General features: G+C 30.1%; 1 protein-coding gene and 1 non-coding gene across 3 annotated transcripts; both read left to right on the top strand.

Moving 5' to 3' along the window:
• Positions 1–8,660: 8,660 nt before the first annotated feature.
• LOC107868278 (probable helicase MAGATAMA 3) lies at positions 8,661–15,185 on the top strand. Of its 2 annotated transcripts, none has more exons than XR_007054412.1 (11): positions 8,661–9,162; positions 9,257–9,376; positions 9,671–10,261; positions 10,611–11,990; positions 12,081–12,405; positions 12,512–12,773; positions 12,897–13,113; positions 13,357–13,718; positions 14,005–14,151; positions 14,242–14,379; positions 14,952–15,185. XR_007054412.1 is itself a non-coding variant. In XM_016714929.2 (11 exons), the coding sequence occupies exons 2-10, from the start codon at positions 9,266–9,268 to the stop codon at positions 14,338–14,340; spliced, it is 3,504 nt and encodes a 1,167-aa protein (XP_016570415.2). In that variant the 5' UTR covers positions 8,947–9,162; positions 9,257–9,265; the 3' UTR covers positions 14,341–14,379; positions 14,952–15,185. The 2 variants fall into 2 exon arrangements, 1 of the variants encoding a protein (XP_016570415.2); XM_016714929.2 differs by having other exon boundaries at positions 8,947–9,162; positions 14,232–14,379.
• A 3,245-nt stretch (positions 15,186–18,430) lies between these two features.
• Positions 18,431–18,512, top strand: TRNAS-AGA. Its single transcript has one exon. It is a non-coding gene; the product is annotated as a tRNA-Ser (tRNA).
• The last annotated feature ends 1,593 nt before the right edge of the window (positions 18,513–20,105 follow it).

The following is a 20,105-nucleotide window of genomic DNA, read 5'->3' as shown; positions in this document are numbered from 1 at the left end:
TCAACCTCATCGTATCAACAACCCATTCAACTATGCATTACACCAGACCGTCTACTAAGATTGCTATCCAGACTATGCACGAACTAGGTAACTGATGATGAGTAGTTGCTTTTTGTTTGATGATTTGACAAATTTGCTGATTAAGGAATTAAACGAGTGACCAGGTTCACACCAGATCGTTTTCATACAAGTCAACTCTCATAGCTATCCACAGCTGTAAAGTTGCTGCCAACTGTGACAGATTAGCTGCAGAAAGCTGTTGTGGTCCCCTTCATTGAACTAAGTGTTTATATTGTTCGTCCGTAGTCAACCTCATCGCATCAACAACCCATTCAACTATGCATAACACCAGACCGTCCACTATATGGCTATCTAGACTATGTATGAACTAGGTAACTAATGATGTGTAGTTGCTTTGTTTTGGTGATTTGACAAATCTGTTGGTTAAGGAACCAAATGAGGGACCAGGTTAGACCTTTCCATACAAGTCAACTCTCACAGCTGTCCACAGCTGTAAAGTTGCTGCCAACTGTGATGTGACAGAACAGCTGCAAAAAGCTGTCGCGGTCCCCTTCTCTTCTCCAATGGGAATTGTTTGAGTTTTTTTTCTTTTTCCTTTCATATACATCATGGTTCAATTTGTCCCAAAACACATTTAGGGCTTACCATGCTAGAGAATAGATTCAGAAATTTTATTTTTAAAACATTATCATTAACAAATGAGTCATATTCAGACGAGAAATTAGTATATCAAATTCAAAGACGCTAAAAGTGTGTAGCAACACACAACCATGTGAAAAATAAGCAAGCCAAACAAGTATGGAATATAAGATTAAATTCATGTTTTTTTGTGTATTAAAAAATGACTCCCACAAATGATTCCACTCTCAGATTAAACCTAAAGAATGTACAAAAAAGAATGAGTGTAATAATGCATTATATTGAAAAGAGGAACATTTAAAAATAAAGTAATAGATACAAAGATATACAAATTATTAAATGAGCAAATATCAAGAATAAATTAAATTCTTAATTGTATTTTCGTTTGCAAAACTAAATAACGAACACATACAATGTACATCTGATTAGTGCAACAACAAATTGTATTATTATTATTATTATTTTTTTGGCAAAACCAATAAGATACTATAGTGTTGATTTAGTGAGTGCAGAAATAATGTTATGAATGATATTGTAACATTTGCATATAAAGGAACTTATAACTTGAATTGCTAGGTGGAAATAGAGAAGTGAAAAGTCATAAATGTTTCTATGTGAAGTTCTTAATTTTTTTATTTTTTATTTTGTGAAACCAAATAAAAAACGTACATGATATTTATATGAGTGAAGTACAAAGGTATGAATGAGAAAACAAAGTAATAATATTACAGTTTCATATAATATAAAGAGAATTACAAGTTGAATTAATTGATAATGAAAACAACGAAGTGAAAAGATAATAAAAGTTTGCAAACCCAAACAAGAAACGCATATAATATTGATTTTATGTGTGCGATAGTTATGACCGGTATCACAAGCATAGCAATTTCATGTATAGGGTTGTAGAGCCCAATGGAATGGGGCATATTAGGAATTTAATTAATTTTATTTTAAATAAATGAGTTAATCTTTTTTTTTAAAAAAAAAAATAAAAAAATTGAAGTTAGCGGGTTCATGCTTTTATAAGCAAAGGCAATCGAGAAGCATATGATAATAAATTGGTATTTAATTCGACTCTATAAAGTCGGTTTGATTTTTCACACTACTAAATCAACCTACTTAAATTTGACAAACATTTTAAGATGTACTTCCTCCGTTCCATTTTATTCGTCCCAAATTTTCTAATTTATTGTCCCATTTACTTGTCCTTTTTTACTTATCAAGATAAGACAATTTTTTTTCCTTATTTTACCCTTTGCATTAATTACTTTTTCTTTAAATTAAAATGTAAACATTATTTAATAGGAGACTAGCCTTGCTATTTATTATTTTTCTTAATAGTTGTGTCATCCCAATTTGGGACGAGTAAAATGGGACGGAGGGTCCCTTGCATTTTACATCCCAAAGTGTCTTCCTTTTTTTAACTTGCACCCTATCCTATTTATTTTTACAATTTACACCCTAACCTCTTGGGTCCCTTGCATTTTACACCCCAAGGTGTCTTCCTTTTTTTAACTTACATCCTATCCTATTTTTTTTTTTTTTATAATTTACACCCTAACCTCTTTATTTCCTTACAAAATAGTAAAATTATTTTTTAATTATTTTTTAATGAGGGCAAAATAGGAATAACAATATACTCCCTCCGTTCTATTTTACTCGTTCCAATTTGACATTACACATTGATTAAGAAAAACAATTAATAACATGACTATTTTACCATAATACCTTTATTAAATAATGTTTACATTTTAATTTGGAGATAAAACAATTAATACTAAGGGTAAAAAAGGAAAAAAAATTATCTTGTCTTGATTAATGAAAAATAAAAAGTAAAATAAAAAATCGAATTAGGAAATTTGGAACCAGTAAAATGGAATGGAGGAAGTATTATTTTTTAAAATAAATTTATTTAATTTTTAGTATAACGAACTTTCAAGATATGTTCTTGCATTCACATTTATCATCTAACTATTGTCATGTAATAAGTATTCTCACTTTAATTTGTAACTGCTAAAATTTCGTAGTGGCATTGCTTCTGAATGGTGAAAGTACGGTGCAGTGAAATTTCTGGAGTCATATCTATATTAATGCAATCATAATTACCTATACTATCTGCCAGAAAGAAAATAATAACATAAAGAAAGGACTAAAATATTGAGGGAAAATGAATAGAATAGCAGTAGTTAAGGAAAAAGCAAAAAATATAACACATGAATTGATGGAATTTTATCTTTAACAATGTCTTCCTATATCACTAGTTCTGCAATATCAATCTTCTCTTAACTCAGATGACATTCGTTTGAAATTTTCTAAAAATTTGAGTTTGCAAATTTTTTATCTAACTTCCTACACTAAAAATTAAATAAATTTATTTTAAAAAATAATACTTCCTCCGTTCCATTTTATTCGTCCCAAATTTTCTAATTTGATTTTTGATTTTACTTGTTATTTTTCATTAATCAGGACAAGACAATTTTTTTTTTCTTTTTTACTCTTAGTATTAATTGTTTTATCTCCAAATTAAAATGTAAACATTATTTAATAAGGGTACTATGGTAAAATAATCATATTATTAATTGTTTTTCTTAATCAATATGTAATGTCAAATTGAAACGAGTAAAATGGAACGGAGGGGTATATTGTTATTCCTATTTTTCCCTCATGAAAAAATCATTAAAAAAATAATTTTACTGCTTTGTAAGGAAATACAAAGGTTAGGGTGTAAATTGTAAAAAAAAAATAGAATGGGGTGTAATTAAAAAAAGAAAACACCTTGGGTGTAAAATGCAAAGACCAAGCGGTTAGAGTGTAAATTGTAAAAATAAATAGGATAAGTTTGGGGTGTAAAATGCAGGAGACTCGACAGAAGGAGTACTTTTTTTATCATATTAATATGAGATGAATTGCATCTTGTAGCACATTTCGTATAGTTTTCAACCATTTAAATTTTAAATATTAAATTATACATCTTAAAATATTGATCAAAGTTTAGATATATTGATCTCAAAAATCAAAACAATGATAAGTAAAAATAAATAAAGGGAGTATATTTTTTTTTTTTTCATCTTTCATAACTTTAGAACTAAAAGTGTTAATTACTTACCATCTGAATTAGGGGTGTGCATCGATTGGTTTGGTTCGATTTTATGCGTTATTCGTTTGGTTTATTGATTTTTGATTTTTAAATATGGAAAATCAATAATCAACCAGTAAGATATTTTTTTATCGGTTTTTGATTTATCGATTTTTAGCCCTTAATGGTTTGATTTTTTGTTTAACCAATAAGAAAATACTCATGAAATAGAATTAGTAACAACTAACATTAAAAAAAAGTAGAATCTTAGTTGCTGCCAAACTCCTACGCAATGCGTCTTCTAACAAGAATCTTCAAACGTGAACTGAATGTTAGTTTGGAAAAAACTACTCCCTCCGTCCCAAATTTTCTAATTTGATTTCTGGTTTTACTTGTTTTTTTTTTTCATTAATCAAGAAGAGACAATTTTTTTCCCCATGTTTTACTCTTTGCATTAATTACTTTTTCCTTAAATTAAAATGTAAACATCATTTAATAGAGGTACTATGGTAAAATAGTCATGTTATTTATTATTTTTCTTATTCAATGTGTCATCTCAATTTGGGACGGGTAATTTGAGATAGCGGGAGTAAATTTTAGTTGTTGTAAGCTATTGAATGCTTCAATCTTTTCAATACGGCAGTACCTGTGTTTTGTATTGTGTCTTTGTTGCCCTGAATAGGTTAACATAAATTGCGGTAAAACAGTAATTTACTATATCCTAATTGGGTTATCGGTTTAACCCATAATCCAATAAGCTAAAATCGAAATCAAACCGTTCTTCCGAATAAATATTTTTTATAAAATCAATAAAAACCTGTTAACTCAATAACATTTTTATCGATTCGGTTAAATTTTTTCACACCACTAATCTAAACAACTCCACATTATCGAAGTCGGCATGGAAACAAAATTCCATACTAGTACAGTAGCTTTTAATTTGTGATAAGGAAGTTCACTCGTCTAACTCATTGCAAAAATATGAATTGTCTTTTAATTCCCAACGAAGGAAACTAAAACGACCCCCCAAACAAATCACTTTCAAGTCTTTGCTTTCTACATTTTCCCATTATATGATTTCACTTCTATCATAGCATTCTTTTTATGACAATTATTTCCTCTTTTCACACCAATTTATGAAAATACGAATCATGGAGAATAATTAATTTAGAATTTAAGTTAAATAATTGTCATTCGAAATCATATAAATATTACATACTTCCTTTGTTTGTTTTCATGTATGTCACATTTTAACTTGACACATTAGCTCATTAAGAAAAATAATTAATAATATAGTTATTTTATGATATTACCCATATTAAATTACGTTTACATTGTGTTTTAAAATTAGTTTGGAGAAAAGACAATTAGTGCTAAGAATAAAATAGAAAAAAAAAAAAAAGTTGTCATTTTTGATATGCCAAAATAATAAATAAAAGTAGAAATACAATTAGGAATTAGTGACAAGTAAAAACAAACGTAGAGAGTGGACATAATTAGTTGTTTGTTTTCACTTTTATTCTTGGTCATAAATATGAAGAGATTAATATAAATAATTTTTCTTTAGAGACGTGCAAATAAAAAATTTGACAAGTATTTATATATAAACGAGGAGGTATTAATATAAATATTTTTTACTTATCAGATCAACATAGTTTATTACATGGATTTTAACTAAATTCTTACCAAGTTAACAAGCCTTAATATGGTAATCTTAATTTGTCATAACATGTTAAGTATAAACCAAATACAAGTTAAATTATATTCTTTCATATATGAACGTAAAAAGAATATTATATTCTTTCATATATGAACGAAAAAAGAATATTTACGTTACCAGTGTGATGACATGTTACTTACAATTTATTCTACTTTAATGCTTATTACTTTATAATACGAAGCGCCAATGTTGAAAAGTAGCTTGGGATCGTCCTGGCTGCTTCAGCCGCCTGCTTCAAATATAATTTTATTATTTTCATTTAAGTATTCTAATATTAATAATATTTAATAAAAAGGTAGTTTTCAAAATGACTACTAAGTTCTTCAAAGTTTCACTTATTATTATTTAAAAAAAAAAAATAGTTGTTTCAATCGTAATTTTAATGTATCACCTCTAATTAATTATTATAAGTCATTTACATATTAAAAATTAATAATATTTAATAAAAAAAGACAAACATTTTTGACATGTCTGCTTTGATTGGTTCGGCGTAATTTTACTATATCACCCCTAATTAATTATTATGAGTCATCTAAGTATTAAAAATTAATATTAAAAAATTATTATAAAGTCATCTAAGTTTTAAAAAATTAATAATATTTAATATTAAATTAACTTTACGCCTTATATGAGATCCACTTAATTTTTTTCAAAAGTATTTTCTTATATTAATTTTGTTATATCACTTCTAATTGGTTATTATAATTCATTCAATACATGTCTACTTCGTTGCCTTAATCACGATTTTATTATATCACCCCTTATTAATTATTACAGTCATCTAAACATTATGACATTTAAATTAAATAGTTATATATAAGAGAGAGTTTTATGCTTAAGTAGGCAGCAGGTCGACATGCTTGTTTCAGTTGCTTGCTTCAGCTGCTACAACCATATTTTTACCGTATCACCCTTAATTAATTATTATAAGTTATTTAAGTATTAGAAAATTAATATTTAATACAAATAAGTAAAATAAATATTTCTGACGTGTCTGCTTCAGTTGGTTCAACCGTAGTTTTACCATATCACCCCTAATTAATTATTACAAGTCATCTAAGTATTAAAAGATTAATAATATTTAATAAAAAAGAAGAAATAGACATAAAATAATAAATTAACTCTTGATGTTTTAAATTAGTTTGACGTCTAATATGAAGCTCACTTAGATTATTTTCACAAGTAATTTTTATAGTTATTATGCTATATCACTTTTAATACATGTCAGCTTTGCGGTTTCAATAGTGATTTTACTATATCATCCCTAATTACTTATTATGGTTATTTAAGCATTAAAAAATTATATTATTAGTATCCTATATAAGAAGTCACAATAAGTAGCTGAAGCAGGCTACTCATGTTCGACACGCCTGCCTCAGCTGTTTCAATCGTGATTTTACTATATTACCCCTAAGTAATTATTATAAGTCATTTATGTATTAAAAAAATTAATAATATTTAATAAAAAACTAAAATAGATATTTATAACATGACTGTTTCAACTACTTCAATTGTAGTTTTACTAAATTACTCATACATAATTATTATAAGTCATTTAAGTATTAAAAAATTAATATAATATTTAATAAAACAAAGTAAAATTGACGTAAAATGATAAATTAATTTTTGATATTTTAAATTAACATAACGTCTTATATGGAGCCACTTAAAAAAAAATTCACAAGTATTTTTTATAATAATTTTACTATGTCACTTCTAATTAGTAAAATAGAAAAAAATATTATAAATCGCAATAATTAAGAACTTAAATTATTTAAAAAATATAATTTACTATCAATGTCACAAAAGTTTGAACAACTTAACATATCGTTATGCCAATTTCATCAATCTAACTATAATATTATATGTCTAACTTAGAATTTATCAACCAAACAAATAAATATTTTAAGGATCAACCAAACAAATTAAAAAAAAAACCAAACAAATAAAGCTTTTAATTAAATGATAGAATTATACATAACGTAAAAATTTTAAGAATCAACATTGGGCCGTGCGTAGCACAGTGTAAGCTGGCTAGTTAATATAGAAATAATTACTCCTTCAACCAAAAAAAAAAAAAAGAAGAAATAATTACTCCATTTATCCAAATTAATTAACACTATAAAATTATTTGCAATTCCTTTAATGATATAATGATAGGTAGTATTAATAAAGGCATCCTACAAAAAAAAATGTCCTTTAACTTGACTCATGATAGATACTTAAAACTTGTATAAAGTTGAATAAATAGATACACATATTCTATGTGACGTAACACATTTAGAATATCATGTAGAATACAAATTGTCCACGTAGGATGTTACGTACTGTGCATAAGTTTATCTGTTCAACTTTATTTAAGTTTAAATACTTACTTGTGCACATCCAAAATTAAAGGACAAAGATGAAAGTCAAAGTCAAATTAAATAATATATTTATGTATTATGTCATTAATAAATTAGCAATATGTTTTCGAAAAGTTATGTTAGCAACTTAGGGACATATTAGCGACGAAGACCATAGGTAATTTTTAATTTTTTCCATAGTGGGTAAGTATACAACACCGATAGTAACATATTCAGTATAATCACACAAAGTCGATTTTGAAGTGGGTAAAATGTAAACAAATCGTACCACTCAGAGGTAAAAAGGTTGTTTTTGATAGAAGTGTGTATTTAGCTATATTAATAGAGATAAGCATCCAGTAGACCAGTACCCCCGAACTATGATTAAAGTTGTTACGACACACTCCAACTTTACGGGAATCCTATTACCCCTGAACTCAATGTTAATATTTTTTGTCACCCTTTTATACTTACGTGACATTTTTAGTACATAAAATGGAATCCACATTAAATATGTCATGTTAGTTAAAAAAGTTGATAAAAATATACTAAAATTAAAATTAAAGTGTGTCGTACAAAATTTTATCTAAATGTTTTTCTCATATTAAAATACATAAAACTCCTATACTTTTTCACATTTATTGAACCTAACTAATAACTTCAATTGTAAGTCTTCCTAATAACTTCTCATCATCTTCCTCTTTCTTCCTTTCATATTTTGGTATCTTTTCACTTTTGCTACAGTACAAAACACTGATATTGACATCAACATGGAATATCAATATATACTATAACTTTCCTCATAAGTTTTGGTAAGCAAAAATTATATTTAAATAACTTTCCTCTATGTTTAGGTAAGCAAAAATATATACAATAGATCTTGTTACTATATCAAAAAAATATTTAGCTGACTGTAATAACTCAATTGCCACTAAAATATGTTTTTATATAGCGTCATTGAATTCAATGATAATTAATTAATGCCAATTAAAACTTTAGTCCTTTTTATTAAAATGTATATTTATCGTCTCTAAAAGTCTTTTTATCTTCATCTTCAGTAGGTAAAGCGTTTTCATTATAGTAACTTCTAGTAACTTCTCTTTTTCTTTCTTTTATATTTTAGTTATTGACTCTTAGTCAACCTTGTTGGTCTTTATAATCTTTATTCCAAACTTTTTCTCCTTTATATTCTATGATTGTACGAAATAAATTCTTTTTCTATGAAAGCTTTCTTCTATTTCATTGGAGCTTTAATTTTTGCTACATTAACTTTCATCATTTTTGTTGAATGCAGCAGTAGAATATATAACATAAAGTAATTCAAAGATCATAATCTAACAATAAGAAGAAGATATACAAAGGTAAAGTTTTTAATATTTTTGTTCTTGCATGATGATGATCATGATGATAATACCGTTTTTTTGAAAATATTTTTGATGATTTAATTATTACTAGGTGAAGAATATGGCAAATACTACAAAGAAGAAAGCTGAGAAAACAATTCCTGGCTTAGTGGATTTGGTGTTTTCATGGTCTTTAAAAGATGTGTTGAACAAAGATCTTTACAAAGACAAGGTTTGAATATAAATCTTTCTACTTGTTCATGTGTTGGTATTGGCTAGCTACGTTGTTCAGACTCTTCAAAAATGTAGATGGACGTTTGCAAATTTGCAAATTATACGGAGGGTGTCAAATTTGTTTTAATGAAATGTCAAATGCATTTCTGTTTTTACTCTTTGTGTGTTTATGTTACTAGAGATGTCTATGCTTTCTTCTTTTATTTCTAAGCATACTGGTTTGATATATACATTTTTATTTTAACATACGCGATTCACCAATTTATTGATTAGTCTTGTTCTGATGTGTTAGGTAAAAGAAATTCCGGAGACATTCATGTCGATTGATCATTACTTGAAGTCATACATTACACCACTAGTCGAAGAAACACATGCCGATTTGCTCTCAAATGTGTCAACAGTATCACGAGCCCCTGCTCTTGAGGTTTTTGATGTTAAAATATCGAAAGATTTTAAGCCTCCGAAGGGTTTGTATTACAATATTTTGTTGAAACGAACTAAGGAGGAGGAAGAGGAAGACGAAGATAAGAGGGAGTTAAAAAATGAATCGAAATATGAACCTGAAGTTGGCGATCTTATTGCGATTACAGATGTGAAACCAAGAAGAATCGAAGATTTGAATAGGCCTAAGAGATCTTACGCCATCGCTATAGTTCAAGGCATGAAAGATGAAGGTTCGGGGAGGATACCTATCTTGTCTTCGCAACTTATTCCATTTAAGAAACCGGACAGGGAAAATGGCGAACAAGGGGACAAGCTTTTTATTGTTTATCTTTCTAATTTGACAACAAACATGCGAATATGGAGCGCGTTGAATTCAGACCTGGAAAATTCGAACTTGAAGATCATTGAGACTGTTCTGGAAAGTGATTCTCCGAATGTTGTAAGTGACCTCTTCTTTCTTTCTTGAATTATATGCATTGTAGTAAGCAATGCTTTGTTATCTGGTTGTCTCAAAATAAAATTAGTGACCTAAAGCCAAATATTAATCAGAGATGTTTAATATATATGCACATGCATGTACTATTTTAAGCTTAAATGACATTAGGCGTTTAACTTTACATAGTAATATTATTATTATAGAAGTAATAACTAGTTCTAGTTAACAAAATGTTCGGGATTCATTTACAATAAATGTTTAACTTTACATAGTAATATTATTAACAAGTGTTTTACTAGACTCACCCTTGAGCCACCTTGATTGTGGTCTAATAAACGTCAATGATTTGCAGGGTGAGGTAGATTGCTCCATTTGCTCCGTTGGAGAAACTAAAAGTAATATTGCTATATCAAGTTCAAGAGCCATCGCTCAGTTGTTTGAGCTAGATAATGCTCAACAAGAGGCTGTGGTAAGTTGTGTTGCTACAAGAGAATGTACTCACCGGAATATGGTTAAGCTGATTTGGGGACCTCCGGGAACTGGAAAGACGAAAACCGTTGCCTCTTTGCTTTATGTCTTGTTAAAGATGAGATGCAGAACTTTGACTTGTGCGCCCACGAACATTGCCGTGTTGGGAGTTACCAAGAGGCTGATGCAGAATGTACAAAGTTGTCTGCAATACGACACGTATGGTTTTGGAGACATTGTCTTATTTGGTAACGGGGAGAGAATGAAGATCGATGATCATGAAGATTTGTTTGATGTATTTCTTAAGAACCGTGTTGATGCTCTTGCTAGTTGCTTGTCTCCGAATAATGGGTGGAGAATTGGTATACAATCCATGATATGTTTGCTCGAGGATCCTGAAGAGCTATACCGCAAGTACTTAGAAAAACAAAAGAAGAAGGACGATGACAGTGATGATAATGAGGATACCGATGATGAAGAGGAGGAAGAAAAAGGAAGCGATACTAGTCAAGAATCTAGTACGAGCAATGATCAAGGGCTTGACAAAAATAAGAAGAGTAAGTTGTGGAAGAAATTTGTCGTTGAAACATTAAAAGAGAACAAGAAGAAAGATAAAGAAAATTCTCGGAGGGAGAACAAATCCAGAGCAGCTGACAAAGTGAACAAGGTCAAGAACAAAGGGGAGGTGAGCAGCAAAGAAGCCGTTGTGTGGACATTTGATGAATTTGTCAACAAAAGATTCAAATGGATCCAGAACCAGTTAAGATTTTGCCTAACGAGCTTGTACACGCATCTACCTACTTCTGTCATTTCACTCGAAGTAGCTAAGGAAATGATCAGACTACTCGAGATGCTTCAAACTCTTGGTAAATTGTTTGCTACTGTGGAACCTTCTGAAGGATTAAGAGAAATTCTTCCGGGATTTGTTACTAGGAGTAAGACGAGACTTTCAAATATTCATTCAAGAAAAACAGAATGCATAAAAGTGTTGAAGTTTCTTAACGAGAGTATCTCTATTCCGAATTTCATTGAGGACTACCAAATTCAAAGTTTTTGTCTGAAAGGTGCATGCTTGATTTTCTGCACGGCTTCTAGCTCGATTAAGTTGCACACAGAAGGAATGACACCACTGGAGATGGTGGTAATCGATGAAGCTGCTCAGCTGAAAGAATGTGAATCCACTATTCCGTTACAACTCCCTGGTCTCCGCCATGCTATACTCATCGGAGATGAGAAACAATTGCCCGCTATGGTTCAAAGCAAGGTATATCGGTTAAATATTTTACAGTTTTTTTTTTCTTAAATTTTTTGCGATGCTCTTTTGTCATTGACAGTTAGTATCCGATATATACAGATCTGCGAGAAGGCTGAGTTCGGTAGGAGCTTATTCGAGAGGCTAGTAATTCTAGGACACAAGAAGCACCTTCTTAATGTTCAATATCGAATGCACCCGAAAATAAGTTTGTTCCCTAATAGAGAGTTCTATCACAAGAAAATTATGGATGGCCCTAATGTGAAATCAGCAGCATACGAGAAGAGATTTCTTACGGGAGATATGTTTGGCTCCTATTCGTTTATTAATGTAAGTAGCGGAAATGAGGAGCTTGATGACAAACACAGCACGAGCAATAAGGCAGAAGCTTTCGTTGTAGCTGAGATAGTGGCTAATCTTCATAAAGGTAACATGTTTATCTTTTAGCGATTTAATTTGTCCGTAAGATGAATTTTTCTAGTTTTATAATGTCAGGTGCGTTGACAGATCTAATAATATTATCTTACCTACAGAATATGTCTCTTCAAAACAAAAGGTCCGTGTTGGTTGTATATCTCCTTACAAGGCTCAAGTTTTGGCTATTCAACAAATTCTTGGCAAGAAATATAGCACTGATGTTAAGAGTGACTTCTCTGTGAATGTACGATCTGTTGATGGTTTTCAAGGCGGTGAAGAGGATGTTATAATTATCTCTACTGTTCGTTGTAACGGCAGTGGATCAGTTGGTTTTCTGTCGAATCTTCAAAGAGCAAATGTTGCATTGACACGAGCAAGGTACTAATTTGCTCGACAATATTACCACATTTCAAAATGTTTGGCTGTTCTTTTTTATTCATCTTTCAACTAGAAGATAATTGATGAACATGTCCTTTATTGTTTTGCCGGCTTCTTGTGCAGATACTGTCTTTGGATATTGGGAAATGGTTCAACGTTGGTTAACAGTGGTTCCGTATGGAAGAATCTAGTCGTTGATGCCAAGGCTCGTGGTTGTTACTTTGATGTTACTGACGACAACAGATTGAATCAGGCAATTTTGAATGCAAACATTGAACTTGACAAGCTCGAAACATTACTCAGAACGGACTCTCCTATATTCGAATCAGCCCAGTGGAAGGTATGCGGCTTCATTTGCCTATGACGAGTATATAAGTTCTCGTTCACTCTTTCTTCAAGTCAGTTTCGTACTTTAGACTATTTGAAGACCTTACGTTAACACCATTTCCTATACAAACAATTGTCATGCATTTCATGTTCAACTAAGTAGTTTTCCGATCTGTTGAGTTTGGAATTTGCTTGTTAAGTTGAGCCAAAATTTCGGAAGTGGTTATGTCGTCTTATATTTTGTGCAAACTAACAGGTCATGTTTAGTGAGGATTTCACAAAATCTATTGCGAGAATTAAGGATGCTGAGATAAGTAAGGAAGTGATTTCCCTTTTGGTGAAGCTTTCGAGTGGTTGGCGTAAGTCAGAAAAGAACAGCAAGTTCAGCAACAAAGGCGGGAATTCTTCTGTAATGTTGGAGGTGTACTGTGTCAATCAACTAAAACTGATTTGGACCGTAGATATTCTGCAGCAGAACTCGTCATACGTTCAAGTATTAAAGATCTGGAACATCATACCTGGATATCTTATACCAAAGTTGGCAAAGGGCCTTGACGTTCATTTTGGCCAATATACAGTGGATATGCTGAATCGTTGCAAATACAAACGTGTGGAACGGTACACAATGTCTTCTTTTTTCCCCTCTCTGAACTAAATTGCTATCGTGTCATCTGCTTAGCTTCTGTCCACTGACAGCGCAAAAGAATTTTAGTCATCTAAAAGAGAACGAGAAGTAACTTACCATAATAAATGGAACTAGTTAGTAGTAAACTAAGGTAAGCTATAAAATTCTTTACACCGTCAGTGTATGTAAGTTAAATCTGTCGTCCTCCTAGTCATCTACATTTGTAGTTTAGGATAACGGAAGAATGTTGAGATCTTCACGAGTCTTCATTTTCTACAGAAACTTTGTATTTCCAATGACTTGGCCGATTAATGGTAATGTTGTCTCAACAACAAGCTCGTCTAAGAACAGCCGAGACAACAACTTGGCACGCCAATTGGCAGCTATGAGTTTGAAGGATAAACCAGGATCTTCAAGAAGTTCCAAGTGAGTATAGGTTGCAAATACTTCATGAAGAAAAAGTATTTCGATCAGTTTGGTTACTTACATACTCATTGTTACACCAGTAAATTTCAGAAGTCGAAGATGAAGCTAGGAGAACTTGTCCGCGAAGTAAAACCAAATCTACTCGCTGAAGATTTTATGGAACGATATATGCGCAACAAGTCCAAATAGGAGGCCTTACAATGCTAATATAACCATTGCATAATACAGGTAACATATGGATACTATGACACTAAATATACTGTCATTATGTACTACTCCCTCCGTTTCAATTCACAAGTGTTTATAATTTACTAGAACGTGCTTTGTATATTGTTGTCTTAAACATGCTACGTAGAATATAGAAAGCGACACTCTTTTTGAAATGCACTAAAAAGGAAAGTTATAATGTAACATATTGCAAGTACAGGTAACATATACAGGATACGACGACACTAAATATACTGTCATATCTACTACTCCCTCCGTTTCAATTCATAGTGTCTTAGGAAACTGATGGAAATATTTGAATCTTGACGTCTTAAACTAATGAAGTGTTTAATTTACCAGAACGTACTTTGTATATTGTTGTCTTAAACATGTCATATACAATATAGAAAGCGACGCTCTTTATGAAACACACTAAAAAGAAAGTTACACAATCTAACATACTGCAAATACAGGTAACATATATACAGGATACGACGACACTGAATATACTGTCATATCTACTACTTCCTCCGCTTCAATTTAAGTGTCTTAGTTTGACTATCTAACGTTAAATTCTGTGTTTTTGTTGGCAGTTTTTTGCTTGGAAAGCTTGGATTCTTGGTGCTATCACTGCCTTCATCGTGTTAAAACCGGGTTCACTGTCTTCTTTTGATGATGATATCTGATTCTTGAATATGTTTGAATGAATTTTTGAGATGCAACATATCCAAGAGTACTGTAATTAATAGATACAATATTTTTGAAGTTATTCAGTTGATATATAGCAATGGTTAATTTATATATATATAACTCTTATGATCTTAATATTTGATTGTGCCATCATTCTGATCTACGAGAATGTATACATTTATTCATGCAAATGTATACTTATTCGGCATTTATACTGTTATTTGTCGTGAGCTAGGGGTCTATCGGAGGTTGCAACCTCTCTACTTCATCTTGAGGTAGTGTTATGGATTGCGTGCACTTTACTTTCTCCAGATCTCATTTTGTGGAGTTAATTCCTCAAAATGTCATTGAAGTTGTGTAAACATACCACTAAAGTACCTTTTGTTTTTTTTTAGGACAATAGTGTTACTGAACTATGCACTTCTTTCTATTAAAAGGTAAAACTAAGAAATTGTTAAGGATATGTTTGGAGAACTATAAGGAAAGTGAAATTAGATGTAATTACATAGTCAATTCTTAATTAGGAATAGAGAATTAGGTGCAATTACGTGATGTAATTACAAAGTTACATTTTTTTAAAAAATTAAATTTAATAGCTTTTTCTTTTAAATTTCTTTTTTATTTCTATTATTTTAATTTCTTGTTTATTTTTGCTTTTTTTCATTTTTCATTATTTATCTTTCATCTCTTTTCTTCTCATTTTCCAACTTTACTTCTTATGATTCAATATAATTACTCATATTTTTTTTCTTTATTTAGCACATTATTGAATTTTTATAATTTTTATTCTAGTGTTTGAATTAAAGCAGTATTTTATTATTGAATGAGATTATAGACTTGTGTGTTTTTCGTTCTTCTGAATTATATTTACTCGTCGGAATTTTATACAAGAGAATTATGTTTTTCTCTTAGATTTTAATTTTATGTTTTGGTTTATTTGTTTTAGTATTATAGACATGCTATTTCATATTGCATGCCACTCCGTGGCGGAGTCGGAAATTTCATGAAGGGTGTTCAATCATTACATTAGCAATTTTTTTTTTTTTGACGAATGGTACATTAATTTTAAAATCAAACTACATAATACTATTAATCATTTTTTCATGAATGTATCAAAAATTTAAAATCAAACCACATAATGTTTAGCTTTAGTGTTCATGTTTAACTTAATACGAAGTAAAGCGATAAGCAAAAAAAGAAAACATGAAAGATGAAGAGTAGAATTAAATGAGGTCTTTTTTAAAAGAAAATTCTATATAAAGCTTTTTCGGTTTTAGCAACGTTATAAATAGTTTTTCGGATTTACTTATTAATTTTAAATTAAATAATTACTTTTAAATTTTATTTCAATTTTTAATAAAAGATAAGGAACAAAGTCTACTAATCCTTCGTTTTCTCCCGAGTTTTGAATTTTGAAGCATTTAGAGGCTCTTCTAAATATGAGAAAAAAACATTTTTAGAAAAATAGACCGCAGGGGATCGAGCCCACGCACTAAAGGAGCGTTGTTTATTTCCTACGCGCTTACCACCACTAGGCTAGAGCAACTGCATGTGTCAAGATTGTTCATATTTTATATTTAAGCCTTTAAAACAACATTTCATGTACGTATACTATGTAATCTTCCGGCGAAGGGTGTTCATCTGACCACCCTTACTACAACGTAGCTCCGCCCCTGATGTCACTGCAAATGGTCCAATAACATATAATTTCAATTTTTCTATGGCTTTCCAAATATGTCCTTAACTATTTTTTAGTTTCATCTTATTTTGGAAAGATGTACATAGTTTAATGACAATATTTTCCTAAAAGAAATTAACAATAGTTACTTTAGTAGGATATTTGCACAAGTTCAATGGCAATTTAGAAAATTAACTCGACAATTTGAAGTGACATGCAATATAAAATAACAAGTCTATAGTACTAAAACAAATAAATTGAAACATAAAATAAAACACAAATTGAAAATTCAAGAAATAGACACAATACTCTTATATAAAATTCCAACGAGTAAATAATTCAAAAGAAAGGAAAAACACATAAGTCATCTCATTCAATAATGAAATACTACTTTAATTCAAACACTAAAATAAAAATGCAATAATGCACTAAATGAAGAAAAAAATACGAGTACTTATATTGAATCATAAGAAGTAAAGGTTGGAAAATGAGAAGAAAAGAGATGAAAGATAAATAATGTAAAATGAAAAACATAAAAATAAAAAAGAAATTAAAATAATAGATATAAAAAATAAAATTAAAAGAAAAAGAAATTAAAATTAAAAAAAGAAATAAAATGTAACTTTGTAATTACATCACGTAATTGGACCTAATTCTTTATTCCTAATTAAGAATTGGACTATCTAATTACATCTAATTTCACTTTCCTTTCCTTGTGGTTCTCCAAACATATCCTTAACAATTTCTTAGTTTTACCTTTTAATGGAAAGTAGTGCATAGTTCAGTGACAATATTATCCTAAAAGAAACAAAAATTACTTTAGTGGGACGTTTACACAAGTTCAATGACATTTTGAGGAATTAACTCCCACTTTGTAGGATTACACTGGGCATGTTATCGTTGTTGTATATTCTACCAAAGGATATAAGTTATATATGTCGATAGTATTATGATTTGTTGCACCATCGTTGTATGTACGTTAACACATGTTATAGAAGGTTACTTACCATTTATTTTTGTTTAAAGACCAATGTTATTGCATGAACTTACTTGCAATTTCCTTTTAAGTAATTTAATTTGATTGTGCAAATATTTGAATTTTATACCATTCATGTATGTGGCCATTTTTGTGGCCTTAGTTTCTTCAAACTGCTTACCTTTTCACATTTTAGTTAATTAAGAAAATGAACAGACTTTGTATAATAGTCCCTTATGGTCGAGTTCTTTCCCATGTCGGAGTTGTATTGTACCGGATTGCCTTTTAAGAAAATGAACTTCGAGACAGATGTTACCTTATGCGATGAGGAATTGAAGATTGCCAAGATCAAATAAACAGGCTGCATCCCCCAATTCAATTTCCATTCGGACCTCAAATCTCGCCACACTCAGACCTACCAACTGTAGCGTGAATAATATAATATGAGAACAACAAGAACTACACCAATTGAAATCAATATCGACGACACAGAAGAAGTCACACACATTAATTAACAACAACAACAATAATACATTCGGTGTTGTTTTCTCAAACTTATTCTTAAGTAGAAATGTTGTTTTTGATGGAACCTTGACTATCTTTATTAATAAATGATTAATAAATCTTAATTTGGTAAATGTCATATGCAATTTAATTGTTGGTGGAAGTAATAATATTATTTTAATAGAATTATTTCTAAATTGTTAACTAAACTTTGTCATATGAAGGTGGACGTGCCGGAGTGGTTATCGGGCATGACTAGAAATCATGTGGGCTTTGCCCGCGCAGGTTCGAATCCTGCCGTCCACGTTACTTTTTATATTTTATAAATATCTTCCGTTATACTTTTGAGTTATTTGTACCCTTACCGTCTAACTTTAAATACGTATATACCCCCGAACAATTTAAAATAGTACGTATATACCCTTCAGTTAGACGACGTGCACCACGTGTCTTCATTCGAAAGAAATTAACTCATTTTTCCTTAGCAATTATCCCCTGACTTGCTGAGGAAATGTTCTACAGCTAGAGTTGAAAGTGAGTTATAGAACATTTTCCCGGAGCATGGGATAAATCGGGAAATGGATTTCCTTTGGGACCAAAGTTAGACGGCAAGGATACAAATAACCCAAAAGTATAATGGATGGTATTTAAGTATCATTTTCAAAAACTTTGAGGGTATATATGACCTTTTTTGATTAAAATATATGAACTTTTTATTGACATCATTTTTACAAGTCAAGATGAAAAATGTAAAAGAACACATTATAAATCGCCAGAGTAATAATAACTCTGACCTTATTACACAACAACAGCAACAACCTTTTAATAGTCAAAGTTGTTGAACTCACTGAGGACAGGTGGCGCATACCATCTAACTGAAGGATATATACGTATCATTTTCAATAGTTTAAGGGTTTATACAAATAACCTAAAAGTATAATGAATGGTATTTACGTATCATTTTCAATAGTTTGAGGTATATATGACCCTTTTCTGATTAAAATATATGAACTTTTTATTGACATCTTTATTACAAGCCAAGATGAAAAATGTAAAAATAACACATTATAAATCGTCATAGTAATAATAACTCTGACCTTATATTACACAATAACATACCTTGTGTAGAGAGAGTAGAGTACATATTCTGTACCGCTATCTTATATAAATTATTATAATATAAATAACAAAATTGAAACAAGATAAGAGTTTGGCGAGTTGGTTCATTAACCTGTTATTTAGCCCATCTTAACCTAAGTAACTTTTCAGCAGATCATTAACTCGATCCACTTTAGTCCTTCAACTTCAATCTAACCTGCCCATTTGACTCCGCCAAATATAAGTTACATTTTTGGCTTGAAAGCTTGTTAAGTAGCAAAATATACCAAAGAAGCCTTTATAACGGTGTCATTTGTTCGGATAATTTTTTGATTGTTATAGTAAGTATGTTGTTATGAGGAATATATAATATAACATATAGAATCAATTCTTTCAAAAAAAAAATTGATCGTTATAGTGAAATGCTATTATAGAGAATGCCATTTATAAAGAGTTTTGATTGCAGGTTTTATTTTAACAAAAAAAAAAAATTTATGTTTATCCCAGAGATTATCACATATTTAACTGTTTGAATTCTTGGAATACCTTTCTTTTACGTAAATATTTATTCTAATCATGAGAACACATAGTATGATTGAACAAAAACTTTGACAAACAATAGATTTGCACAATTTTACCTTCAACTAAATAGAATTTCATTTCAATTATACTTAATTCATTTTATTTTACCCAACCCGTTCATTTCATCCAACCCGATAGAATATGAATCGACAAATCCGAATATCAAAACCTAACTCGTAAATAACTTAGGAACAAAACCTAAATCGTCAAATCCAAATA

Source organism: Capsicum annuum, chromosome 4 (assembly GCF_002878395.1).
Source record: "Capsicum annuum cultivar UCD-10X-F1 chromosome 4, UCD10Xv1.1, whole genome shotgun sequence".
Classification (NCBI taxonomy): Eukaryota; Viridiplantae; Streptophyta; class Magnoliopsida; order Solanales; family Solanaceae; genus Capsicum; species Capsicum annuum.
Note: the sequence above shows the minus strand (reverse complement) of the source record. Positions and strands in the feature narration are given on the sequence as shown.